The 24034-nt window shown below is 39.7% G+C and overlaps 2 protein-coding genes across 3 annotated transcripts; both read left to right on the forward strand.

Moving 5' to 3' along the window:
• The first annotated feature begins 276 nt into the window (after positions 1 to 276).
• LOC117432964 (tripartite motif-containing protein 16-like protein) lies at positions 277 to 11160 on the forward strand. Of its 2 annotated transcripts, XM_034054975.3 has the most exons (6): positions 277 to 896; positions 3112 to 3207; positions 5018 to 5251; positions 5406 to 5565; positions 5853 to 5918; positions 8539 to 11160. In XM_034054975.3, the coding sequence occupies exons 1-6, from the start codon at positions 306 to 308 to the stop codon at positions 9066 to 9068; spliced, it is 1677 nt and encodes a 558-aa protein (XP_033910866.3). In that variant the 5' UTR covers positions 277 to 305; the 3' UTR covers positions 9069 to 11160. The 2 variants fall into 2 exon arrangements, with proteins under 2 accessions (XP_033910866.3, XP_058872431.1); XM_059016448.1 differs by lacking the exon at positions 3112 to 3207.
• Positions 11161 to 13217: 2057 nt separating this feature from the next.
• Positions 13218 to 22090, forward strand: LOC131723095 (tripartite motif-containing protein 16-like). Its single transcript, XM_059016449.1, has 6 exons — positions 13218 to 13850; positions 14031 to 14126; positions 15964 to 16197; positions 16288 to 16447; positions 16578 to 16646; positions 19750 to 22090. The coding sequence occupies exons 1-6, from the start codon at positions 13281 to 13283 to the stop codon at positions 20289 to 20291; spliced, it is 1671 nt and encodes a 556-aa protein (XP_058872432.1). The 5' UTR covers positions 13218 to 13280; the 3' UTR covers positions 20292 to 22090.
• The last annotated feature ends 1944 nt before the right edge of the window (positions 22091 to 24034 follow it).

Genomic DNA, 24034 nt, shown 5'->3' on the forward strand with positions numbered 1-24034 from the left:
TTAATTTTTCCACGTTTAACCTGCAAGAATGTTCACCACAATTGTATATGACCTCAGACGGTTTACGTCTGAGGTCATATACAATATAGACGGTTTACTACTTAGAAGTGGAAAAGGATCATTGTGATAGTGCCATAGTTAAACTCCAGTTCCATTCACAGCTCTCTCCTCTCTGCTTCTCTCACACTGTTTCAGCAGTTTCTACTCAGCCTGCTTTTCAAAACCTGGCCTCAGTCCAAACCCCACCTCTTAGAGCTTTATATAACTCCAGGAAATCAGAAGCACTTTTTTGTTGTGAAACAAGAATGGCAGAAGCTAATACTCACATAGAAGAGGACCAGATTATCTGTCCAATGTGTCTGGATTTACTGAAGGATGCAGTCACCACTGCATGTGGACACAGTTACTGTATGCAGTGTATTAATAACTACTGGAATCAGAGTGATCATACGAGTGTCTACAGCTGCCCCCAGTGCAGAGAGACTTTTAACCCAAGGCCTGTTCTGCGCAAAAACACAGTGCTGGCTGAAGTTGTTGGAGAATTCAAGAAGAGAAGACTCAATCCTCCTCCTGCTCAAAGTTATGCTGGACTTGGAGATGTGCCGTGTGATGTCTGCAGTGGGAGTTCAAAGTTCAAAGCTGTGAAATCCTGTTTGACGTGCCTGGCCTCTTACTGTAAAACACACATCAAGACACACTATGAGGGTGCTGCTTTCAAGAGGCACAAGCTGATCAATGCAATTGGAAATCTGGAGCAGAAGCTTTGTGCTGAACACCAAAAGGTTTTGGAGGTCTTTTGTAGAACTGATCAGACTTGTATTTGCTTGTTGTGTGCAGACAAGGAACACTGGAGCCATGATACTGTCTCAACTGAGACAGAAAGGACTGGGAAACAGGTAAGGGTTTGAACTATTTCCTTGTATGTTTTGCAATGTTATACACTTTCCCTTTACATCAGGCTGTTGTAGAGGTGTGATTCTTTCAATATATATTAATAGCAATATAAGGAATTTTAAAATTTCAAGATAAAATTTAAAATTTTATCTTGGTTTCGATCCTATCTCTCAAACAGGTCACAATTTGCTAAAATAGAGGAGACCTTTTTTTTGTCAACGGTTACATGCGGGGTCCCACAGGGCTCCGTTCTTGGCCCAACTCTGTTTTCTTTGTATATGCTGCCTATGGGCAATATTATTTGTAGCTATGGGGTTCATTTTCATTGTTACAGTGATGGTACACAGGGCAGCAGTGTGGAGTAGTGGTTTGGGCTCTGGACTCTTGACAGGAGGGTCGTGGGTTCAATCCCAGGTGGGGGACACTGCTGCTGTACCCTTGAGCAAGGTACTTTACCTAGATTGCTCCAGTAAAAACTCAACTGTATAAATGGGTAATTGTATGTAAAAAATAATGTAATTGTATGTAAATATAATATGATATCTTGTAACAATTGTAAGTTGCCCTGGATAAGGGTGTCTGCTAAGAAATTAATAATAATAATATATTTATCCCTGAAACAGGGTGACACCTTGACTGTAAATATTTTGAGAACCTGTCTTGCTAACATAAAAAATGGATGCTTGAAAACTTTTTAATGCTAAACTCAGATGAAACAGAAGAGATGATTCTGGGATCTCAGAAGCAACAAAGTAATATGTCTCCTTGGTGGCTTCCCTTATGAACTTACAGACGAAATGAGAAATTTATGTGTGATCTTCGACCCAAATCTTTCTTTTGAGACACAACAGAAATATTACTAAAATGTATTTCATATCATCTAAGAAATATCGCTAATTGAGAAGTATTCTTTCCCACTCAGATACTGAGAGATTGATGCCTGCTTTTGTATCTTCTGGAATTGATTATTGTAATGCCCTATTCTCTGGTATTCATAGCCATGTTATATCTCGACTGCAACTTATAAAAAATGCTGCAGCTAGAATTTTAACCAGAACTAATAGACAAGATCACATTACTCCTGTGCAGCATCTCTGCACTGGCTTTCGGTCTGATTCAGGATAGAATTTAAAGTGTTGCTTTTCACCATCATATTTAATGATCTTTTAATACCATATATTCCTAGACGCCCATTCAGATCACAGAATGCCCGGTGGTAGAGCATTCAGTTATAGGGCCCCAAAACTCTGGAATGATCTGCCTAGCTCTGTAAGTCATCCAACAGGTCTCCATACACCATCACTTTCCCCAGTACTTCTGTTTTTGGGTGTAATCATGGAACTGTTCTGGGATGCAGGGCAACATTTTTGCAACAGAGTTGATTTTGGTTTTGGCAAGCAGGCGAGGATTTAGAAGTTACAGAACTGGCAGAGAGACTGCGGCACCAGCAATCTCCAAATACATGCAGATGGTGCTAAATGCAATAGTTATTGCAGAATTTTAACGGCGAGTATCCACTGCACACGTAGCCATTGTTGTTTAGTGGGAACCAGGAATATTCTTATGAAGTAATATGAACGAGAGAGACCAGCAGGGTACAATGGTACCCCGGGGTACCGCGTGGTGTCTCATTTGTCATTTGTTTTTTATTCATGTAAAGCAAAATTTTATTTTGTGAAAGGCACTATATTATTTAGGGGTTACATGTATCTGATGAATCTGTTCATGTTGTATATTGTGAGCTAATCAGTAGAATGTTCTGGTTCATCATGGCTTTCCCATGAATCTCTATTTCATATTATAATATTGATTTTACAGAAACCTTGTTATTTAAATTGGACAAACAAATACTGTAAAACTTCCACTAAAACCCTGTTTACATTTTTATTTTCAGCCTATGTGCAGTATTAAGTGTAAAGATAAAACTCCCATCTAAACTACTTCTTAAACTACTTCTCAAATGTTCAAGATATGGCAGTGTTTTTACAAAACTGCATTTTATTTCAACTGAATATTCACTTTATTAAGTACAAGAAAACTTGAAACTCAAACCACCTGCTTCCCCTATTGACTGCTTTCAGCCAGTAACATACTGGAGTAAGGCATGGAAACTAAGACCTTCATTTAATCTGCTCTGAAACAGCCTGTGTTGGGTGTGACAGTTTATCACTCAATGCCCCATCAGAAATATTACTGTGTCACTGTGTTTCTACACAGAAGCAGCTGGGAGAGACACAGACAGAAATACAACAGAGAATCCAGGAGAGACTGAAAAAAGTGAAGGAGCTGAAACAGGCTGTGGAGTCACTGAAAGTGGGTATATAAAGAGGGTTCATTCAATAAAAGTTCATAACAAAAACATGTTTACTTAGTTAAGGCCATGGTTCAATGTGACAGAGATCGAATGTTACTTGGTGTTAGATCTCCCTCTCGACCTGTGAGGGCACTGTGTAACGGGAACAGAGTACCCTTAACTAAATGGCACGATAATTTATTCCGTAGGGTAGGTGGAAGTTGGTCATTTAGGAAAGGGGCGCAGCTACGGTATCCAAACTCTGTTTTTAATAGACTACCAGTTGCTCGATCCGGAGCTGTAGCGAAAGCCATCATAAACCCGGACATCACTTTCACCCCTGCATTTCATGGAGAACTGTAATACACCACTTGCACGTATTCTCTATCACTAAGAACTGTGTTTGTGTTTTGTGTTTTGTGTTGGTGTGTAAAACTGGACTTTTTGGTTACGGGTGAATCCCGGGGAATTACAAATACTGAGTGATACACGCCGCTGTATCACTCCAACATTATTGTTTGCCATAAGGCTCTGGACATTGTTAATTAAATCAATAAACACCCTTGCACCTTTATATTCACTCTGCACTGCACTCACCTGTATTCACTCACCACTTTGCCACACTCAACCTTAACCTATAGGCCAAGGCTTCCCAACCCTGGTCCTGGGGACCCGATGTGTCTTCTGGTCTTCATTCCACCTGAGCTCTCAATTACTTAACTAGATCCTTAATTGAACTATTCATTTGCTTAATTAGACCTTTTTAATTGTTCTCAGCACCTAAAAAGTTGCAGAGTTCAAGTTACTTATAAAATGTAATAGCTAACTTGAAATCTGCAACTGTTTAAGAGCTGAAAACAAGTAAGAAGGTCTAATTAAGCAAATTATGAGTTAGATTGAAGGTTTAGTTAAGTAATTGAGAGTTCAGTTGGAATAAAAACCAGAAGACACAGGAGGTCCCCAGGACCAGGGTTGGGAAGCCCCGCTATAGGCCAAATGCTAAAGCTAATCCATGTTTAGTACAGGGGTGTCAAACTTAGTTCTGGAGGGCCGCAGTGTCTTCTGGCTTTCGTTCCACCTGAGCTCTCTATTACTTAATTGGTCTAATTATTCATTAACTGGACGCATTTAACACTTTTCTTCAGGCCTCAACATGTTTCATAGGTAGTGTACCTTGAATCAAGTGTATTTTTAAAACCATCAACTGTAAAAGACCTTGAAAAATATGAAATATGTCAAATTCAACAAATAATTAGATCAGTGATGTTAAATGAGAGCTTAAGTTGGAATGAAAACTAGAAGACCCTGCGTGCGGCCCTCAAGAGCTGGAGTTTAACACTCCTGCTTTAGTATGCAATACAGCAGGGGTCCACTCCAGGTTTAACAAGTAAAATTATATAATTACCTACTTCAGGGTCTGGATGGAGATTTATTTGGTTAAATTAGAACAGGGTTGGAACAAAGACCAGGAGTGGAAGGACGAGGTTTGACCATACCTGCAATACATGGCTGTGGGCAGCATTTTCCACAGCAAAAACATTCAGATCAACTTAAAAGTAGCTATTGTTGTAATATATGCCCAACAGAATTTGCAGCTTAATTAAAAACTTAGGGCTTCATTCTTACACTATTTCTAAGGAACTTTGTTTGTATATAATATGTGCTCATACATTTTAGCTGTGGAAATTAGAAATAATCAAGTTATAATAAAAAGTTCAGCCATACAATATGTAGAGCCGTATTCAGAGGCATTTTATAGCTCAGGTATGTGTACAATTCAGAATATCCCGTATTCTGATATACATTCTTAATGTGTTTTCTTTCACTAAGAGATCTGCACGGAGAGAAATGCAGGCCAGTGACAAGATCTTTACTAAGCTGATCCAATCCATTGAGAAGATCCACACTGAGGTTATTGAGCTGATTGGAGCTAACGAGAAGGCTGCAGTGAATCAGGCTGAAGGACTCATGAAGAAACTGGAGCAGGAGATTGCTGAGCTAAGGAGGAGAAACACTGAGCTGAAACAGCTTTCAGAGACAGAGGATCACATCCATTTTCTACAGGTAACATCACTGCTTGTTAGAAAATCTCAAGTCCATAACTGGGACAGTTTCAGACAGACCTCTCCAATTGAATGAATCCTTGCTTTTCCCCAGGAATGTTTTGGACCCCATTCTGTTTCACTGAAAACTCCTTTTCTCCACTTTCCTGTTGTAGAATTTCCAGTCTCTCTGTGCCCCTCCTGAAGCTGGAGACTTACCCAGCGTTACTGTCAATACAGATGTCTCTTTTGAGGCTGTGAGGAAAGCTGTATCTGAACTTAAAGATCATATTGAGGACTTCTGCAAGGGGGAATTAGTCAAAATAACCACAACAGGTTGGTGTGAAATAGATTCCTTTGGCAGAGATTTCTCAGATTTAAGGAGGGATAAACCAATACAGAATGCTGTATATGAAACCTATATTCTACTATAGAAGCCACAGATACGTCTTTAGCTGGGGTTTGACAGGGTTATATTTAGTACATACATAAATATATTCTGTTAGATTTATTTTCATTTGTATTAATAACATGACAGATTGCTGTTGTAGTCATTTGTTATGTATTAATTCTAGTCATTTGTTATGTATTAATTCTAGTTTTCTCTCTTTTTTTCTACCCAGTGAATGCAGTTCCAGTTTACAGTCTGCAGGCTCCAGAACCAAGGAACAGAGCTGACTTTTTAAAATGTAAGTTTTTTTTTTACTTGTCCAGCTAATATGTTCTGATACGTAGATAATAATAACACTATGTAACACAGTTTTTGTTCCTGGGTAGTAAGTGTTATTTCCTAATTGCTTATGCCTCAAAAGTATAGAAAATGGCTATTATTCCCCACAAACTTTGCTTTTGTGACCAGGACAGTGATATTTTGAAATTTACCTATTTCCAATGAGAAAACGGGCGAATTTGTGTCTTTTCGTTCACATAAAGTCAGAAAAAAACAACATATGAATCCAAATTAACATGTATTTATACTAAAGTAATACAAAAATGACTACAAAAGATTTAGAAGTGAGTAGTTTTTCAAGATTTACGATTATACTGTAAATCACTTTCACGAATCAGCCCCCAAATGTAGTCTCTCATCATGTTCTCGTTATACTGTCCTTGGTAGCGGCGTTCAAAGTCCAGTATATCCTGGTGGAAGCGCTTGCCTTGCTCCTCCGAGTACGCTCCCATGTTCTCCTTGAATTTATCAAGATGAGCATCAAGGATATGGACTTTGAGGGACATTCTACAGCCCATTGTGCCGCAGTTCTTCACCAGAGTCTCAACCAGCTCCACATAGTTTTCGGCCTTGTGATTGCCCAGGAAGCCCCGAACCACTGCGACAAAGCTGTTCCAAGCCGCTTTCTCCTTACTAGTGAGCTTCTTGGGGAATTCATTGCACTCCAGGATCTTCTTTATCTGTGGTCCAACAAAGACACCGGCTTTGACCTTTGCCTCAGACAGCTTATGGAAGAAGTCTTGAAGGTACTTGAAGGCTGCCGACTCCTTATCTAGAGCTCTGACAAATTGTTTCATAAGGCCCAATTTGATGTGCAGTGGTGGCATCAGCACCTTCCGGTGGTCCACCAGTGGCTCCCACTTGACGTTGTTCCTCCCCACAGAGAACTCGGTCCGCTGTGGCCAGTCCCGCCTGTGGTAGTGCTCTTTGGTGTCCCTGCTGTCCCAAAGGCAAAGATAGCAGGGAAACTTGGTAAAACCGCCTTGGAGACCCATCAGGAATGCCACCATTTTGATGTCTCCTATGACTTCCCAGCCATACTCATCATACTTCAAGGAGTCCAGCAAGGTCTTGATGCTGTTGTAATCCTCTTTGAGGTGCACCGAGTGAGCCAGGGGAAGAGACGGGTACTTGTTACCATTATGGAGCAGCACGGCTTTGAGGCTCCTGGATGAGCTGTCAATGAAGAGGCGCCACTCATTCTGTTTACAGGCGATTCCGATTGCCTCGAACAGACTGGTCACATTGTGGCAAAAGCAGAGCCCATCTTGACGGGTGAAGAAGCTGGAAAAAGGTTGGTGACGCTTCCTTTGATCTGCGACTTGCACACTTTCATCCAACAAGTTCCACTGCTTGAGCCTAGACGTCAAAAGCTCGGCATTGGACTTGGTGAGACCAAGATCTCTAATCAAGTCGTTGAGGTCTTTTTGGTTGGGGCAGTATGGGTTTCTCTCCTCAGCTCCACCTCTGAAATTGTCATCTGGATCTACGACGTATTCCTCGCTCTCTGACTTGCTGCTCTCTTCTAAAGACAGCTGCTCTCTCTCCGGAGGAATGGGTACGGGGAGCTCATGGCAGTGTGGCACCGGGGCGATGGATGAAGGAAGGTCCGATACGTGATAGAAGGTGCATTCTTGCCAGTCCGATGTTTGGAAGGGTCCACCATGCAGAAGTAGCAGTTGGTCAGTGGGTTCCAGCCAAATTCTTGGGATAGCGAACTTCATGGCTCTCTTTTCCCCTCTGTACCATCTTACAAAAATACATTTATTTCACCCATGACTAATGTGTAAGAGATTCTCGCAACATTTTTCATATATGATATATTTTTTCAATAACATTGAAAATTGTAAAACATTTTAAAAACTTTTACAATTTTAAAAATTTTAACAAATTTTTAACATAAAATTCCGAGCAACAATTGTCCATCTTACCTTCCAGAGTTTTTTTGCAGTGCTCGCAGGTGAAATGAGGTGCCCAGGGTTTGTCTTGATCCCCGACAGGCATGCCGAAATATGCCTTGTAGGCCTCACACATCTTAGCAGATGCTTCCACGGAGTACTTTTTCGCTCTTGTCTTGATAAATTGGCCGCAGACATAGCAAAATGCGTCTGCCGGATGCTTGCAGCCTCTTGATGCCATCTCAGAAAAATGCAGATATGTATCCACTTAGGCAGCTGGAACTAAACTGAACTGGTGGGCTTAAGGCCCCTGTATTTATACTACTATTTATATTACTGGAAAGTTCTAGAAAGTTCTAGAAGTTACTCCAAGTTTACTCAGCACTGAATCTATCTGGAATGTTCTGGAAAATAGGTAAATTTCAAAATATCACTGTCCTGGTCACAAAAGCAAAGTTTGTGGGGAATAATAGCCATTTTCTATACTTTTGAGGCATAAGCAATTAGGAAATAACACTTACTACCCACCCACGGTGTGATATATAATTTAGTGTTGTGGTGTCCCTGAAAATAAGCAGGATGGTCTGTTCACTCAGGAGGCTGTGAAATGAAATGTACTCTCCTGTAATACTTTGAATCTGAATTTTAAAATACTTTAAATCTTTTCTTTTCTTCAATCAGATTCCTGTCGGCTCACACTGGACCCCAACACGGTGCATAGCAAGCTCTGGCTTTCTAAAGGGAATAGAGAGGTGACACTGAGGACAGAAATCCAGCCCTATCCTGATCACCCAGAGAGATTTGACAGTTACTGGCAAGTGCTTTGCAGAGAGGGTTTGTCTGGGACTCGCTGTTACTGGGAGATTGAGTGGTGTGGAAACGGGACTATTATAGGAGTCACATATAAAGGAATCAACAGGAAAGGTAAAGATGTTTCCTGCATCCTTGGCTACAGTGACAAGACATGGAGTTTGAGGTGCTCTGGCTCCAGTTACTCTGCCCGACACAATTACAAGAAAACTGTAATAACTGCCCCCTACTCACCTACAATAGGAGTGTATCTGGACTGTCCTGCCGGCACTCTATCATTTTATGGAGTCTCTGACACAATGACCCTCCTGCACAAATTCCAAACCACATTCACTGAGCCGCTCTACCCTGGGGTTTGGGTAGATGATAATTCCACAGTAACAATCCGCCAGCTTAAATAGATATTTTCTTTTGTATTGAACCCTCTGTCTTTCCTTTACATTCTTTGGGTGAGGGGAATGTTACAGTGCCCATGTGGGTGTGGCCTGGTAAAGCCACCACACCTCCAGGGCTGTCTTTGTCCTCCGGAGCCGGTAGCTCACAACATCCGCTCTGGAGCTCCTGGAAAGCCCCCTAAAGCTTAAATTTTCAACATGTGCTCACGGAATCATGAACAATGATTACAACTATCTGTTTTAAGAAACATGCTCTATGAAAAGGAGATGCCTCACAGTACAGCAGAAATACCAGTCTTGCTACTGTGATCCAGTGTAAGGTGTGAGGATGGTATTACACTGTGATGTGTGTGAAAGAGAGACATGGTGTGAGTCACACATTGTTGAAAAGAATGTTGCCTTGTTTATTAATCAAAGTTAACAATTCAATAAAGCACAGTGTAACAGGGGAAGTGTTACATGCATGGGTCATCACTGAATAATAATAAGTCAGACACAGACCACCTGTGTTCATTGACAAGCCGCACAGGCATGCAGATTTAATGAACACAGGTGCTGCCACTAGGGTACTAGCAATGACAGCCCTAGGTTTAGATTTAATAAAGAAAACAAAAGAAAACAAAGTGGTTTTATTTTTAAATTGATAATTACAGCATAAATGTATTTATGTGAATTAGTTACAATACATCCATGAGGTGCCAGCAGAGTCAGAGTTATGAATCTCCAGCTATAATCTTTATTTATAAAACGGAATGTTTGGATCCTGCACGCTGATTGGCTGTTAAGGATTTTTAACCCTGCACAACAAAATGCACAACAAAACTTATTTTTGCCGAAGCACAGTTCAATTAATAAATGATCAATACATAACATATCAAACTCGCAATAAATATACACATTGTTGTGAGAGGTCTTTTGAAGTTTTTAAAAATGAGTGACATTCCTTTCATCACATTTGATCTTTTCGGAGGCATGATAGTAGAACGGCCAGAAATAAAAAATAAAAAAAGCAAGACACAAAGATGTAACAAGTCAACAACTTCATGAAATCAAAGAAAACTAAAATTCTTGGGCAGCTTGTGTTTTTATTGATTTGATGAAATATAAAGAAATGGTAATTGACTTAAAAACAGTTTGTCTTGAAAATGTCAACACTCTGTCACGATAATTCTATGCTGCAGGTGTGCTATTCGGCTGGTCAATAGTATTCAATTGTGTTGTTAGCCTCCGTGTTGGTCTCAATCGATCCATAAACAGTGCTGACATATACCGCAATGATAGCCTGTTAGTGACCAAGCATTTAAAAATGCCAATCATGTATTTTTGTATTGTTGGCTTCTCCAGGTCAGTGGTAGTAACGTGTGGATAGTGGACTTTTTCTTTCCCTCCTTTTCTGTATCTTGGCATTTTTAAATGATGACAAAAGTGTTAGCCTCTGTGCCACCAACCCAACTACAGCTCTATGTTAATGCAACACAATGCATGCCCTGTCGTGTGTTACTGTTATCCCTTACTTTACAAGCAGCTGTGCTGAGTGCACGTGAGCACAATACACCAAAACTCCCTTGTAAAGAATACATTTTAGACACCAAAACTATTGTGACAGAGTGGTTCATGGGACGTATGGTAAAGTGTGTAACAGTGCATACGTAAGTAACACAATGAAAACAATCCTGTTTCCAGACTGTCTGTAGTGGGGTAAAATGGCTGCCGACTAAAGGACTACATTTCCCAGAAGGCCATAGTCAAAATGGCCAAAGTTAATTGTGTAACATGACACAGGTGTGTCCTGTTAGGGCGGGGTCCTGGCTGTATAAAGCCAGCCTCGAATCCAGTTCAGAGAGCTGGTTGTGGAGTGAGACATGCATTGTTTATGAAAGAGTACTATGAGTATTCAAGAACTGTTATTGTGTGGGATAGTAGTACTGTTTGTAAAATGACCAACCTTTTTCTGTACAGGGAAACAGCTTAGCTGTCCTGTCCTACATAGGGACTTGTGTTTACTTAGCACTCCTTGTTGTAGTAGATTTTTGTTTATTTTTGTTTTGCCAACTAACGACTGTATATAATAAACGTATGCTGTGGCATGTCACTGCGACTCCTGTGTTTTGCATATTTCTTACTGTAGTTTGCCTTGGCCTTCGGTCACTCTATCACAGTGTATATGACAGAGTTTAAACCTTTTTTTAACGTGGAGATATTCTCCATGTATGCATTTTCTTCCTGCTTCTGGAGCTGAGTTTTTAAAGTCTGAAATTTTGGGTTTGCAATGGGATCTATGAACTATGCTGCCACTTCCTTTCTGTAATTATGTAACCTTTCCACAAACCACTAGAAGGGCACTGGCAGTCCACAGATTGAGAAACACTGCCCTAGACTAACCCTGCTAGGACCTTATCAAGATTGCTTCCTAGGACACAGACCTCATCTGTGTAACATCCAAAAATAGTCTGTGCTACAACAACTACATATGGGTAGTAAATGGGTAACATTTCAATTGATTATCTATTCAGGGATACCAAGAAATGTTGTGAGTAAAGGGTTTGAGTGGGGTAAAATGGAAAACACATTTCCCACATACAGTAATAGTACAGCATGGACAAGCACAATACAGTACAGAAATGTCTTCATCTAGACAATGTAGGGAAGCTATGAAAAAGGCCAACAAAATGCTTGCATATGTAGTTGAATTTAAATTTAAATCAAGGGAAGTAATGTTAAAACTTTACAATGCATTAGGAAAACCTCATCTAGAATATTGTGTTCAGTTCTTGTCACCTCGCTACAAAAAGGATATTGCTGCTCTAGAAAGAAAGCGACCAGAATTATTCTGGATTTAAAAGACATAGCATATGCAGACAGGATAAAAGAATTGAATCTATTCAGAAGACTACGCAGTGATCTGATTCAAGCATTCAAAATCCTAAAAGGTATAGACAATGTCGACCCAGGGGACTTTTTTGACCTGAAAAAAGAAACAAGGACCAGGGGTCACAAATGGAGATTAGATAAAGGAGCATTCAGAACAGAAAATAGGAGACACTTTTTTACACAGAGAATTGTGAGGGTCTGGAACCAACTCCCCAGTAATGTTGTTGAAACTGACACCCTGGGATCCTTCAAGAAGCTGCTTGATGAGATTCTGGATCAATAAGCTACTAACAACCAAACGAGCAAGATGGGCTGAATGGGGCCTCCTCTCGTTTGTAAACTTTCTTATTTTTTTGTGTTCATTATATATATATATATATATATATATATATATATATATATATATATATACACACATATACATATATGGTTACCATATGACTCCTTGTATACTAGAACAGTTTGGGCAGTTCAATGCATGTTGTGTGTTAGACCAAAAAAGCTAAGTCATGCCACAGCACACAGCTGTATCCAAGGAAGACTTTTACACTGATGCTGAGATTTGATTAGATAAGGGGAGAAGAGATAGAAAATAAATGACTGCTTCCAAGGCCAGAGCTGAGCGCCACCTTCTTACCCATGATTTGTGCTTTATGTCAGTGCATGTCAGGCCCTAAAGCCAGTGTTAATTATCATACCCGTTTGACTAAGTAAACAGCTGAAAAGTATATTTTGAAATTGAGATTCACTTTTTGTGAATGGCTAATGTCACGTGTCCAAATAAATTAAAATGAAAATGTATGCTGGTGTTATTTAATGGCCATTTAATCATTTATCAAGTAAATAGCACAAATAGAACACAACAGTTCAATGCAATAATAATTACAACTGCCGTTTGTCGTATTTATTTCATTTATTTCGTTCCTTTAAAAAGTTTCCTACTGTAAACATATATGGTATTTTTGCAGTTTTCCCATGGTTATGCTGTGCATTCACCATAGCTTGCCATGGTTTACCATGTTTTTTTAGAACCTTCACTATACCTCTCTAGGCTTTACTATGCTCACCTATGCTTTATTACACAATACTATGCTTTTACTATGGGAAACTTCAACTGTTGACATGTGGAATGGTTACTGTGATAATGTCGTATACAGACTGCCATTCCCAACTCTTTCCTCTCCGCCCCTCTCACATTGATTCAGCAGTTTGTGCACAGCCTGCGTGTCTAAATCTGGCCTCAGTCCAAAACCCCGCCTCTTTGAGCTTACATAATTCCAGGAAATCAGCATAGTTGAGTTTTGTTTGTAGTGAAATCGTCAGGCTCTTTGTCTCACTGCAGCAGAAATGGCGGAAGCTAATATTCAGGTAGCAGAGGAGCAGTTTAAGTGTTCAGTGTGTCTGGATATATTCGAGCACCCTGTCACTATTCCATGTGGACACAGTTTCTGTATGAAGTGTATTAAGAAGTACTGGCATATTTGCGATCAGTACATTTGCCCCCACTGCAGACAACTTTTTAACCAAAAGCCTATTCTTGGCAAAAACATCATTCTGGTTGAGTTTGTGGAGAATTTCAAGAAGGCAAAGCTCAATCCTGGCAGTTACGCTGGTCCTGGAGATGTGCCGTGTGATTTCTGTACTGGGAGAAAGATTAAAGCTGTGAAATCCTGTTTGACGTGCCTGGCCTCTTACTGCAAAAAGCACATCAAGTCTCACAGTGAAGTTGCTGCTTTCAAGAGGCACAAACTGGTCAATGCAATTGCAAATCTGGATCAGAAGCTTTGTGCTGAACATCACAGAGTTTTGGACGGGTTCTGTAGAAATGATAAGACATGCATTTGCTGGTTTTGTACTGACAAGGAACACAAGAGCCATGATACAGTCTCCGCTGAGACAGAAAGAATAGAGATACAGGTAAGGGTTCGAACCATTTCTTTGTAGCTGTATTAAACATAATTGTGAGATTAAGAACCTGTTTAAAATGTATTCAGCTTTAAGTAGGGAGTTTATAGCACAACCTGTTCTGAAACTCCTGTGCTGGGTGTGACAGGATACTGTTCAAGGCCCAGATATATCGCCTGTGTTTCTTCACAGGAGCAGCTGGGGGAGACACAGACAGAAATACAGCAGAGAATCCAGAAGAGACTGGGAGAACAACTGGAGCTGAAGAAGAATGTGGAATTGTGCAAAGTGGGTATTTTACAACATCTGTAATCGGTTTTTACTACATCTGTAATGGGTTTTTACAACATCTAAAATGGGTTTTTACACATCTGTAATGTTTTTTTTAGAGAAGAAAATACAATACATTCAATTCTCAATATTAGAGAACAGAACTCAGAACCATTTAGCATGATTTAAAATATCATACAAATATATATTTCTAGCTTTGAAAATAATATAATTAAAAATGTAATTCAACTCAACTGTAATACTGTATGTGTACTGTATATTATTTTGTAGGTGTTATGGACTTTACCCTTATAAAAGTTTACCATGGTATTTTTGTAGTTTTTCCATGCTTTGCCCATGGTTATGCTATGTATTTACCATAGTTTACCCAGCTTTGCCCCATTTATTAATATCCTTTACCATACCTTTCTAAGCATTATTACACTTTGCTATGTTTTTACTATGGTAAACTTAAGGGTTAGTTTAGCCTGTTTTTTAATATGCTTTACCAGACCTCCCTGTGTTTTACAATGCTTCCCTATGCTTTACCAGACCTTTCTGTGCTTTACAATGCTTCCCTATGCTTTACCAGACCTCTCTGTGCTTTACAGTGCTTCCCTATGCTTTACCAGACCTTTCTGTGCTTTACAATGCTTCCCTATGCTTTACCAGACCTCTCTGTGCTTTACAGTGCTTCCCTATGCTTTACCAGAACTTTCTGTGCTTTACAATGCTTACCTATGCTTTACAATGCTTCCCTATGCTTTACCAGACCTTTCTGTGCTTTACAATGCTTACCTATGCTTTACAATGCTTCCCTATGCTTTACCATACCTCTCTGTGCTTTACAGTGCTTCCCTATGCTTTACCAGACCTTTCTGTGCTTTACAATGCTTCCCTATGCTTTACCAGACCTTTCTGTGCTTTACAATGCTTACCAATGCTTCCCTATGCTTTACCATACCTCTCTGTGCTTTACAGTGCTTCCCTATGCTTTACCAGACCTTTCTGTGCTTTACAATGCTTACCTATGCTTTATCATGCTTTCACTGTCCTTTATTACACTTTGCTGTGCTTTTACTATGGGAAGCTTGTACAATGGTAACCACATGACACTGGAGTGCCAAAAGAGTTCAGAGGTAATCATTTAATTTGGAGTATCCTGGAATGTTTGTAAAGAGACTGGTAATGGTGCAAGGCATTAATTCACTTGTGTGCTGCCATCAGTGTGTTTGTGTTCATTCTCTCCTGTCAGCTCACCTCTAGCATTGTACCACCTGCTCCCATGTGGGCAGGGATTTTAAACTCACTGTGACCATTTCCTATTGCAATTACTCAAACTAAAATGTGAAATACTTTAACACACTGGACTGTGCAAATGCAATAGAATATTAAATAGATAACCTTGCTAACATCTGTACTTCTGGACATGCTTTATTACACTTCGCTGGGATTTTCCAAGGGGCAGCAGTGTGGAGTAGTGGTTAGGGCTCTGGACTCTTGACCGGAGGGTTGTGGGTTCAATCCCCAGTAGGGGACACTGCTGTTGTACCCTTGAGCAAGGTACTTTACCTAGATTGCTCCAGTAAAAACCCAACTGTATAAATGGGTAATTGTATGTAAAAATAATGTGATATATGTATAATGTGATATCTTGTAACAATTGTAAGTCGCCCTGGATAAGGGCGTCTGCTAAGAAATAAATAATAATAATATTCTAACAGCGTTTAAATGTTTCCACAACATTTTAAATGTTTAGTTTGTGAAAGAACACTACCTAAAATATTCTTTTATGATAAATATGTTTTTAGGTTCCCCAGACTGCATGTCTAATCTAATGTGTTCCTTCAATCAGCTCGATGTGAACAGAGAGGTAGTGGAAAGTGGAAAGATCTTTGATGAACTGATTCAACCCATTGTGAAGATCCGGCACGAGGTTATTGGGATGATTCGAGACATTGAGAAAAAAGAACTAACAAAGAGTGAAGAACCCACGAAGAAACTGGAGCAGGAGATTGCTGAGCTGAAGAGGAGAAACACTGATCTGAAACAGCTTTCAGAGACAGAGGATCACATCCATTTTCTACAGGTACACCTGAGACTCACTTTATCCTAGGAATCTGCCGTTAAACTTATATATTTGTTCACTGAAACTCATTTTCTCCACTTGCTGTTGCAGCATATTCACTCTGTTATTGCCCTTCCTGAAGCTGAAGATATACCCGGCTTCACTGTCGATAAGGATATCTCTTTCGGGACTGTGAGGAAAGCAGCAGCTGAACTGAAGGGTCGCATTCAGGACATGTGCAAGGGCGAGCTAGCCATGATAATCAAAGCAGGTGGGTGTGAAATACATTCTATCGGTGGAGATGTGCATTCTATTAAAGCTTTATTGGTGATGTGTTAGGGAAACATGTAGCGCTATAATAATTTGTCTGCTTCAATTCTATTTCTCTTTTTTCTATCCAGTGAATGAAGTAGCAGTTCAGCAGAGTCTACTGCCTCCAGAGCCAATGGACCGAGCGGAGTTATTGAACTGTAAGTCTTTTTGAATGTCGACTGCAATGGTAACTTCCAAGTAGAGTGACACGAGAATGAAACTTCAGTCCTGTCCCATCCTGTCCTGTCAAAAATGCTCCTGTCCCATCCCATCCCATAAAAGAGTCATAATTTCCAATCCTGTACCATCTTGTCCTGTCCAAATTTTTCCTGTCCCGTCCAGTCCAGTAACTTTTTTTTAAAATTCCTGTCCCATCCTGTCCTGTAAAGAAAAATCCTGACCCATCCCATCCCGTGATAACAGAGATCAACTATTATTTGGAGGTACAGATATTTTTGTATTCATGTATAAAATTAGGGTTTATAGGGTTTTGCATTAAACACTACCGGTATACTACTAGTAATTTTGTTTTTAGTTTTTTGCTTTTTCAGAAAAAAATACAGTCAAGCATGGGGTCTTTATAAGCACACTGTGCAATATAATGATGTAATATATAATCTGGTAATATAAAAACAACTGTTTAGAGTTTTGTGTGGTAGTTTCAGTTTCTCAGCTCAGCTCAGAGATTTTAGTATGTCAATGCCACAATAAACTGTCAGTGAAATACAGTATTAAGAACCATTTTAAAAAAAATTGTATTGAAAATAATATTTCATAAACGTTCAAGGAGTATCCATCATTTATTTATTTATTAAAAATCGTGGTATTGTACATACCTCTTCAACATAGCGCCAGAGCAGAACCTCCAAACTAGTAGCTGCTACGGCCAAATCGTAGCCGTTGGCATCTTTGCATTATTAGGGGTAATAAAAAACCAAAATGTGCACATTCTTAATATACTGTACATAAGTATATATAGAGCGATATGTTAAATACATGCCAGTAGAAATCCACAGCGTTCAGTTATTCTGCTAGTATCATTCATGTATCAATATTGTTAACTAAAGGACTGACATAACTATACAATTATGGATAATATGAAATATTTTAAGTATCAACCTGTGTTAAACGTAAGGGTTTTTATTAACCATTCCATGTTGCCAAGATGGAGTCTCTCTCCGAGTTTGAACCTTCTGATTCAGAGGCTTACGGCTCGAATCGATATGGGAGACAATCCCTGTTTTCTCTCTACATCAGATCCATCACTACATGATTCACATTCCATAACAGGTGTCTGAAATTGATAAAATTAGGCTACTCTCACTTTCAATGTCACAGTCAGCCATACTGGCAGATGCAGGTATCTCCCTCTGTGGCGTTAGTCTCCTGGCCCCAAACCAGGAAATGGAGAGCGCCCTCTGTGTATTTCCGGGTATTATTTGATTAATTGTAGCGTGATTAAACATAATTTGGTAAAATTAATGTGATTATATGAAGGACCTATGACATGGAATTTGACTTTGACCAAAAACATAAAAAAATATATTAACAGGTGTCACATAAGAACATAAGAAAGTTTACAAACGAGAGGAGGCTATTCAGCCCATCTTACTAACAACCAAACGAGCAAGATGGGCTGAATGGCCTCCTCTCGTTTAAACTTTCTTATGTTCTTATGTTCTTAAGTGACACCTGTTAATATAATTTTTTATGTTTTTGGTCAAAGTCAAATTCCATGTCATAGGTTCTTTAATGACTTTAAAGACCAAAAACAACCTTCCTTTCTGCTGGTGGCAGAGTAGTCCCATTCCTTCCCATTCCCGGAAGCTTAAATCCCATTCTTGCCCGTCCTGAGAGCTTTATTTTCCCGCCCATTCCAGTGAGCTTCACTCCTGTACCATTCCATCCCGCAACATTTAACATAATTTTGTCCCGTACCGCAGGAATCCCGTGGGTCCTGCGGGAGTTCCGTCTTCATGTCACTCTCTACTTCCAAGTCCAGGATAATATTCAATTAGGGCAGCAGTCTGGAGTAGTAGTTAGAGCTCTCGACTCTTGACCAGAGGGTCGTGGGTTCAATCCCAGGTGGGGGACACTGCTGCTGTACCCTTGAGCAAGGTCCTTTACCTAGATTGCTCCAGTGAAAACCCAACTGTATAAATGGGTAATTGTATGTAAAAATAACGTGTAAAAAATAATGTAATTGTATGCAAAAATAATGTGATATCTTGTAACAATTGTAAGTCACCCTGGATAAGGGTGTCTGCTAAGAAATAAATAATAAATAATAATGAGTAAAATGAAGAATGCAGCCAAAGCCTGTAGTACCAGGCAGTGGAAACAAGGAATAGATCTTCACAATCAGTACTGTTGGTGCACCAGAATAGCGTGCCAATACTCATAGCTTCAGAGTATTTACCTTTAAGAAATGTGAAGTTGTTAGGTATTAAGGAATAAAACTAAGACAAAAAAATGTAGTCCTCCATTTTCCATTGTTTGCAGAATTATTGATTATCAATCAATAACTACTAAATCATTTTTGTTTTTTCCTTAGAAATGCATCATCTGTGCAGTGAATCATGGGATTGTAGTCCTGGGCATGGTGTAATCTCTGATTAAACTCAACAGATAAATACATATCCCAGTTTCCACAACGGCAGCTCTTGCGTTAGTTTAAGGAAAAGTCACGTTTACATGATGAATCAGTTGCATTCATAAGAACATAAGAACATAAGAAAGTTTACAAACGAGAGGAGGCCATTCAGCCTATCTTGCTTGTTTGGTTGTTAGTAGTTTATTGATCCCAGAATCTCATCAAGCTGGCTAGATTCGCTAGCTTTGCATCATATTATTATTATTATTATTATTATTATTATTATTATTATTATTATTATTATTAATTTCTTAGCAGACGCCCTTATCCAGGGCGACTTACAATTGTTACAAGATATCACATTATTTTTACATACAATTACCCATTTATACAGTTGGGTTTTTACTGGAGCAATCTAGGTAAAGTACCTTGCTCAAGGGTACAGCAGCAGTGTCCCCTACCAGGGATTGAACCCACGACCCTCCGGTCAAGAGTCCAGAGCCCTAACCACTTCATTGTGAGTTTATATATAGCATCAGTAAAGTGGCAAATGCATTTGTTTAAGTCTATTTTGTTGGTTTTGTGATGCACAAATCTAGAGGTGATTTTCTGACTAATGATACTTTTGTAAAAGTCTCTCCTCTGACTGTCCTCTTCTCTTCACTCAGATTCCTGTGAGCTCACATTGGACCCCAACACAGTGAACAGGGTGCTGTGGCTGCATGAAGGGAACAGAAAGGTGACATGGGGGAGTACAATGACCCAACCATATCTTGAGCACCCAGACAGATTTGACTACTGGCCCCAAGTGCTTTGTAAGGAGGGGTTGTTTGGGACTCGCTGTTACTGGGAGATTGAGTGGATTGGGGAGGGGGCTTATATAGGGGTCACATATAAAGGAATCCGCAGGAAAGGAGATGATGTTTCCAGGATCTTTGGCTGCAATGATAAGTCCTGGAGTTTACAATGCTCTGTTTCCAGTTACTCTGCCTGTCACAATTACAGGGAAACTGTAATAACAGCCCCTCGCTCCCCCAGAATAGGAGTGTATCTGGACTGTCCTGCCGGCACTCTGTCATTTTATGGAGTCTCTGACACAATGACCCTCCTGCACAGATTCCAAGCCACATTCACTGAGCCGCTCTATTCGGGCTTTGGAGTTACCTGCAACTCCACTGTAACAATCCTGAGAGCTGAAGTAGACTTATAATAATGCATAAGTGGCACCCCGACATTTTTCAAATTAAAATATCCCCTTCAAAGCCCTAATGCTAATGATCTAAACAGTGACATAAACCTGAGCCCAGAAACCGATTTGTGCAGTGTGGTAAATAAGAGGATCTAGAATAGAGAAAACAACAGAGACAAACTGTCATGTAGTTATTCCATCACCAGGTTTGAACAAGCAGTCAGTTTTTCCTACAACAGTAGAAATTGAATTTGGTAGTAGACAGTGTTATGCTTCTTACTTTCAATGCTATTATGTTCCTTGCCTGTTCTAGTTTCCGATCGACGTTGTCTCAAGCCTTGCAGCTCATTGTCAATTGGAATGTTACTATGATTTAACAGATAAAAGTAGTTCTGTTTGCATTATGCGATAGCAATGCAGTATAATCAATCACTGTATAATTTATAACAGAATCTAATTATATTTCGATAATTACGTTTAGTTCAAGGAGGCTTTTCACAGCACTAGAAAGATGATATTCCCACTCCAGGGCCCTGCACAGTATATGGTGACATGTCAAGTAAAATGACAGCCCTGACGACTGGTCTTGTCTACTGTGATGTGTGGGAGTTACACTGTCACTATGGGTTATTGATTAGCATCATGTATTCCTGGACCAGGTGCTACTTCATGTCTTATTGCAACTCTGTATTACAGCTATGCTGCTGTGCCAGTATAACATGCAAAACAAAACTTCATTGTGGACTGGAAACAATGACATTCTGAGAGGGTTATTTTAGGAGGGTTTATTAAACATTTCCAATTGTATTTAGAAAGAAATCATGACAGAGTACCAAGAAAGCATGCTGGTAATCTTATGGGTATGTATGTAATCCTAGGCTCTATTATTTCTAGTTATTTTATGGTTTTGTTAGTTGATGCTGCTCTTCAGTGCTGCGGGTAGTTTTTTTTTTTTATAGATCATGTCATGTAGAAATAGGCTTGTGATAAGAACACAACGCTTTTTATGTTAGATCATTATATATAATCATTGTATTGATTGTGGGGATTTCCAGCTCGGCTTCAAGATGAAATACAGCTGCAGGTGCTGTATGCCATTCGACTTGTTTAAAACAACAGCACCCTTTCTATCAGCTCACTGCTTTATACCACTGGACCCTCTTTCTATCAGCTCACTGCTTTATACCACTGGACCCTCTTTCTATCAGCTCACTGCTTTATACCACTGGACCCTCTTTCTATGAGCTCACTGCTTTATACCACTGGACCCTCTTTCTATCAGCTCACTGCTTTATACCATCCGACCTGTATAAAACAACAGCACCCTTTCTATCAGCTCAGTGCTTTATACCATCTGACCTGTATAAAACAACAGCAGCCTTTCTATCAATATTTTGTAAACCACTGCTCTTTATCACTTAAATTAATCAGGTCTGTGTAACAAAGAGACATCTGTCTGTAGCTGTACATTGGGTCTTATCACTCTGTCAATCACAGAGTCTTTATTAGGAACCACAAATTAATTTACTGAAACAGTTATCTGTCTTCGTTGTGATATTTCAGAGTCCAAATTCAGTATAAAATGTTGTATTTGAATGATGTTTTAAAAAATGCATTCCATATTGCACAGCATTTCGTGTATCAGTTGTTTTACATCTTAAGTTTAGTCATGCAATGCAACATCTGTTCAATAGAGAGCAGAATATGTATTCTCTTGGCTTTGTGCTTTTATGCTTTCAACGTGTAGCTTTGTAATCCTGTGGATTGAAACGTGTGTATGTCCTTGTCAAGTGGATGTTTTCTGTAAAATAAAACAAACATCTCATAAAAAAAGTAGTTTTTGTTGTTCTTACAATTTTAGAAATCCTAAAAGAGATAATAAATTCAATGACAATGACAAAGTCTTTATCAGTGTCTCATTCATGGCAAACATATTGACTAGAAGTCTTTCTCAGTGTCTCCACTGAATATTGAATGACGAACATAATGACTAGAAGTCTTTCTCAGTGTCTTCAATGAATATCAATCAATCAATCAATATTTATTTTATATAGCGCCTTTCATAGTGGATCACCATCACAAAGCGCTTTACAAGATAGTGAGGAACAATGCATAATACATTAACTACAGGGTATAGGAGGCACTTTTTACACAGAGAATTGTAAGGGTCTGGAACTAACTCCCCAGTAATGTTGTTGAAGCTGACACCCTGGGTAGAGTAAATTCAGTCTCATCTCTTCATTTAAAATTCCCCTAAGAAAATGTTACGTTCATACTTCTTTTTCACTGTCCCATAACTAACGGTTATACTGACAACTATAAAATGTTAACCACAGTTTATGAAAAAAGTGCATTAATACACAACAGCACCACACAAAGGGCATTTCAAGAAATGTAGGCAGTTTTATTTTATCAGAGTAAAAGTGGGGGGGCCATGGGGATGGCACCCCGGGCTGAAGTAACAGCCTCTTTGACTCGGATAAAGCCCATGTATTCAGCCCCTGTTTTTGTTACAAGTATACAGTATGACTCCAGCGGAGCGTGATGTGAGAAACACAGAAAACACCATGGAGTTCTAGGACCTTTAGTAATAATACACACAGTGTGTGAATTGTGAGAGGATGCTGAGGGGATCAGTCCCTGGTGATTTAACCTCCCTCCCTCACAGAAGCACCAATGCGACACTCCCTGTGAACCTCTAGAAACAATCCATTAAACCCCTGTGTATTTCTTAGACGTACACATTGCAAGGATTTAATGTCAATTATGCTGCTGTTATCTTTTTTGCAGCTTTGGGAAAACTATACGTATTTATGTACTGTGCTTTTATTTGTATTTTATGTTTTTTATGATCGTTTGAACTGTTCTTCTCCTGTTTGAATGATTTATTGGTATAATAATGTTATTTCTCATCGTCTTCTCTTGCTAGGACCCCCTTGAAATGAGATGTATCTCTCAAGGTTTCTATTCTGGTTACTTTGTGTGCAACTGTTCAGTGCTAACACAGCATACAATGGTCATCTGTTTTGTTATCAGGTAGAAGTTGTTATTAGTAGAAGCACAGAGCTGACGTAATTCAGGGTCCCATTGTGGCAACTCCTGTCTGCCATTCCCTCACAGGGAGGGTGTGTGTCTGTTATCATGGCGATAGATTGCACTGTACCAGTGGACAGAGTGGCTCCACTACCTCTGCCCTGGACTCTGAGCAGCACATAGCTAATGGAACCTGCAATAAATTGCTCAAACACACAGCCATAAACATTAACCAGCAAGTAGAATCAACAGGTGCTTCCCACACCTGCAGAAAGGAGAGCCTTCTTTCTCACACACCTGTGCAGCTTTATCAGCTGGGGTAGTCAGGTTTAGGGGTGAGGGTGGGCACTGCTGGCTGAATCCGCTCTACTGGTTGCTGCTGTAAGCATGCGTGGGCCTCTGACCCCTGTAACACTTGTCTTTGGAAGAAAGTGACCAGACTGTCCTTGTATTGCTGTATGGAGGGGAGGAGATGAGAAACCCAAGGTCTGTGGGTACCTTCACAAAGAATATAGTCAAATATCAGGGATAGGAATAACACTGCTACACAGCAGTTTAACCCAATCCAGGTTTTACTAGGAGCTTGATTAGCCACAGTGTGCAGGTAACAGGTGTGCCTTACAACACTCCTAGTGAAACCAGAAAGAGATCAAACTGCTGTGCAGTGGGAGTCTGATTTCATTCCCTGCATATAATCATATTACAAAGTGCTCCCTCAATATCTGACAGAG

The sequence above is a fragment of the Acipenser ruthenus genome, chromosome 53, assembly GCF_902713425.1.
Source record: "Acipenser ruthenus chromosome 53, fAciRut3.2 maternal haplotype, whole genome shotgun sequence".
Taxonomy (NCBI): Eukaryota; Metazoa; Chordata; class Actinopteri; order Acipenseriformes; family Acipenseridae; genus Acipenser; species Acipenser ruthenus.

Bases quoted from the DNA above. Each gene is read 5' to 3' on its own strand.
- LOC117432964 (XM_034054975.3), top strand. From the start codon at position 306: ATGGCAGAAGCTAATACTCACATAGAAGAGGACCAGATTATCTGTCCA. The intron at 3,208-5,017 runs GTGGGTATATAA...TCTTTCACTAAG, and splicing joins AGGCTGTGGAGTCACTGAAA to AGATCTGCACGGAGAGAAAT. The intron at 5,919-8,538 runs GTAAGTTTTTTT...TTCTTCAATCAG, and splicing joins CAGAGCTGACTTTTTAAAAT to ATTCCTGTCGGCTCACACTG.
- LOC131723095 (XM_059016449.1), top strand. From the start codon at position 13,281: ATGGCGGAAGCTAATATTCAGGTAGCAGAGGAGCAGTTTAAGTGTTCA. The intron at 16,198-16,287 runs GTACACCTGAGA...TTGCTGTTGCAG, and splicing joins ATCACATCCATTTTCTACAG to CATATTCACTCTGTTATTGC. The intron at 16,647-19,749 runs GTAAGTCTTTTT...CTCTTCACTCAG, and splicing joins CCGAGCGGAGTTATTGAACT to ATTCCTGTGAGCTCACATTG.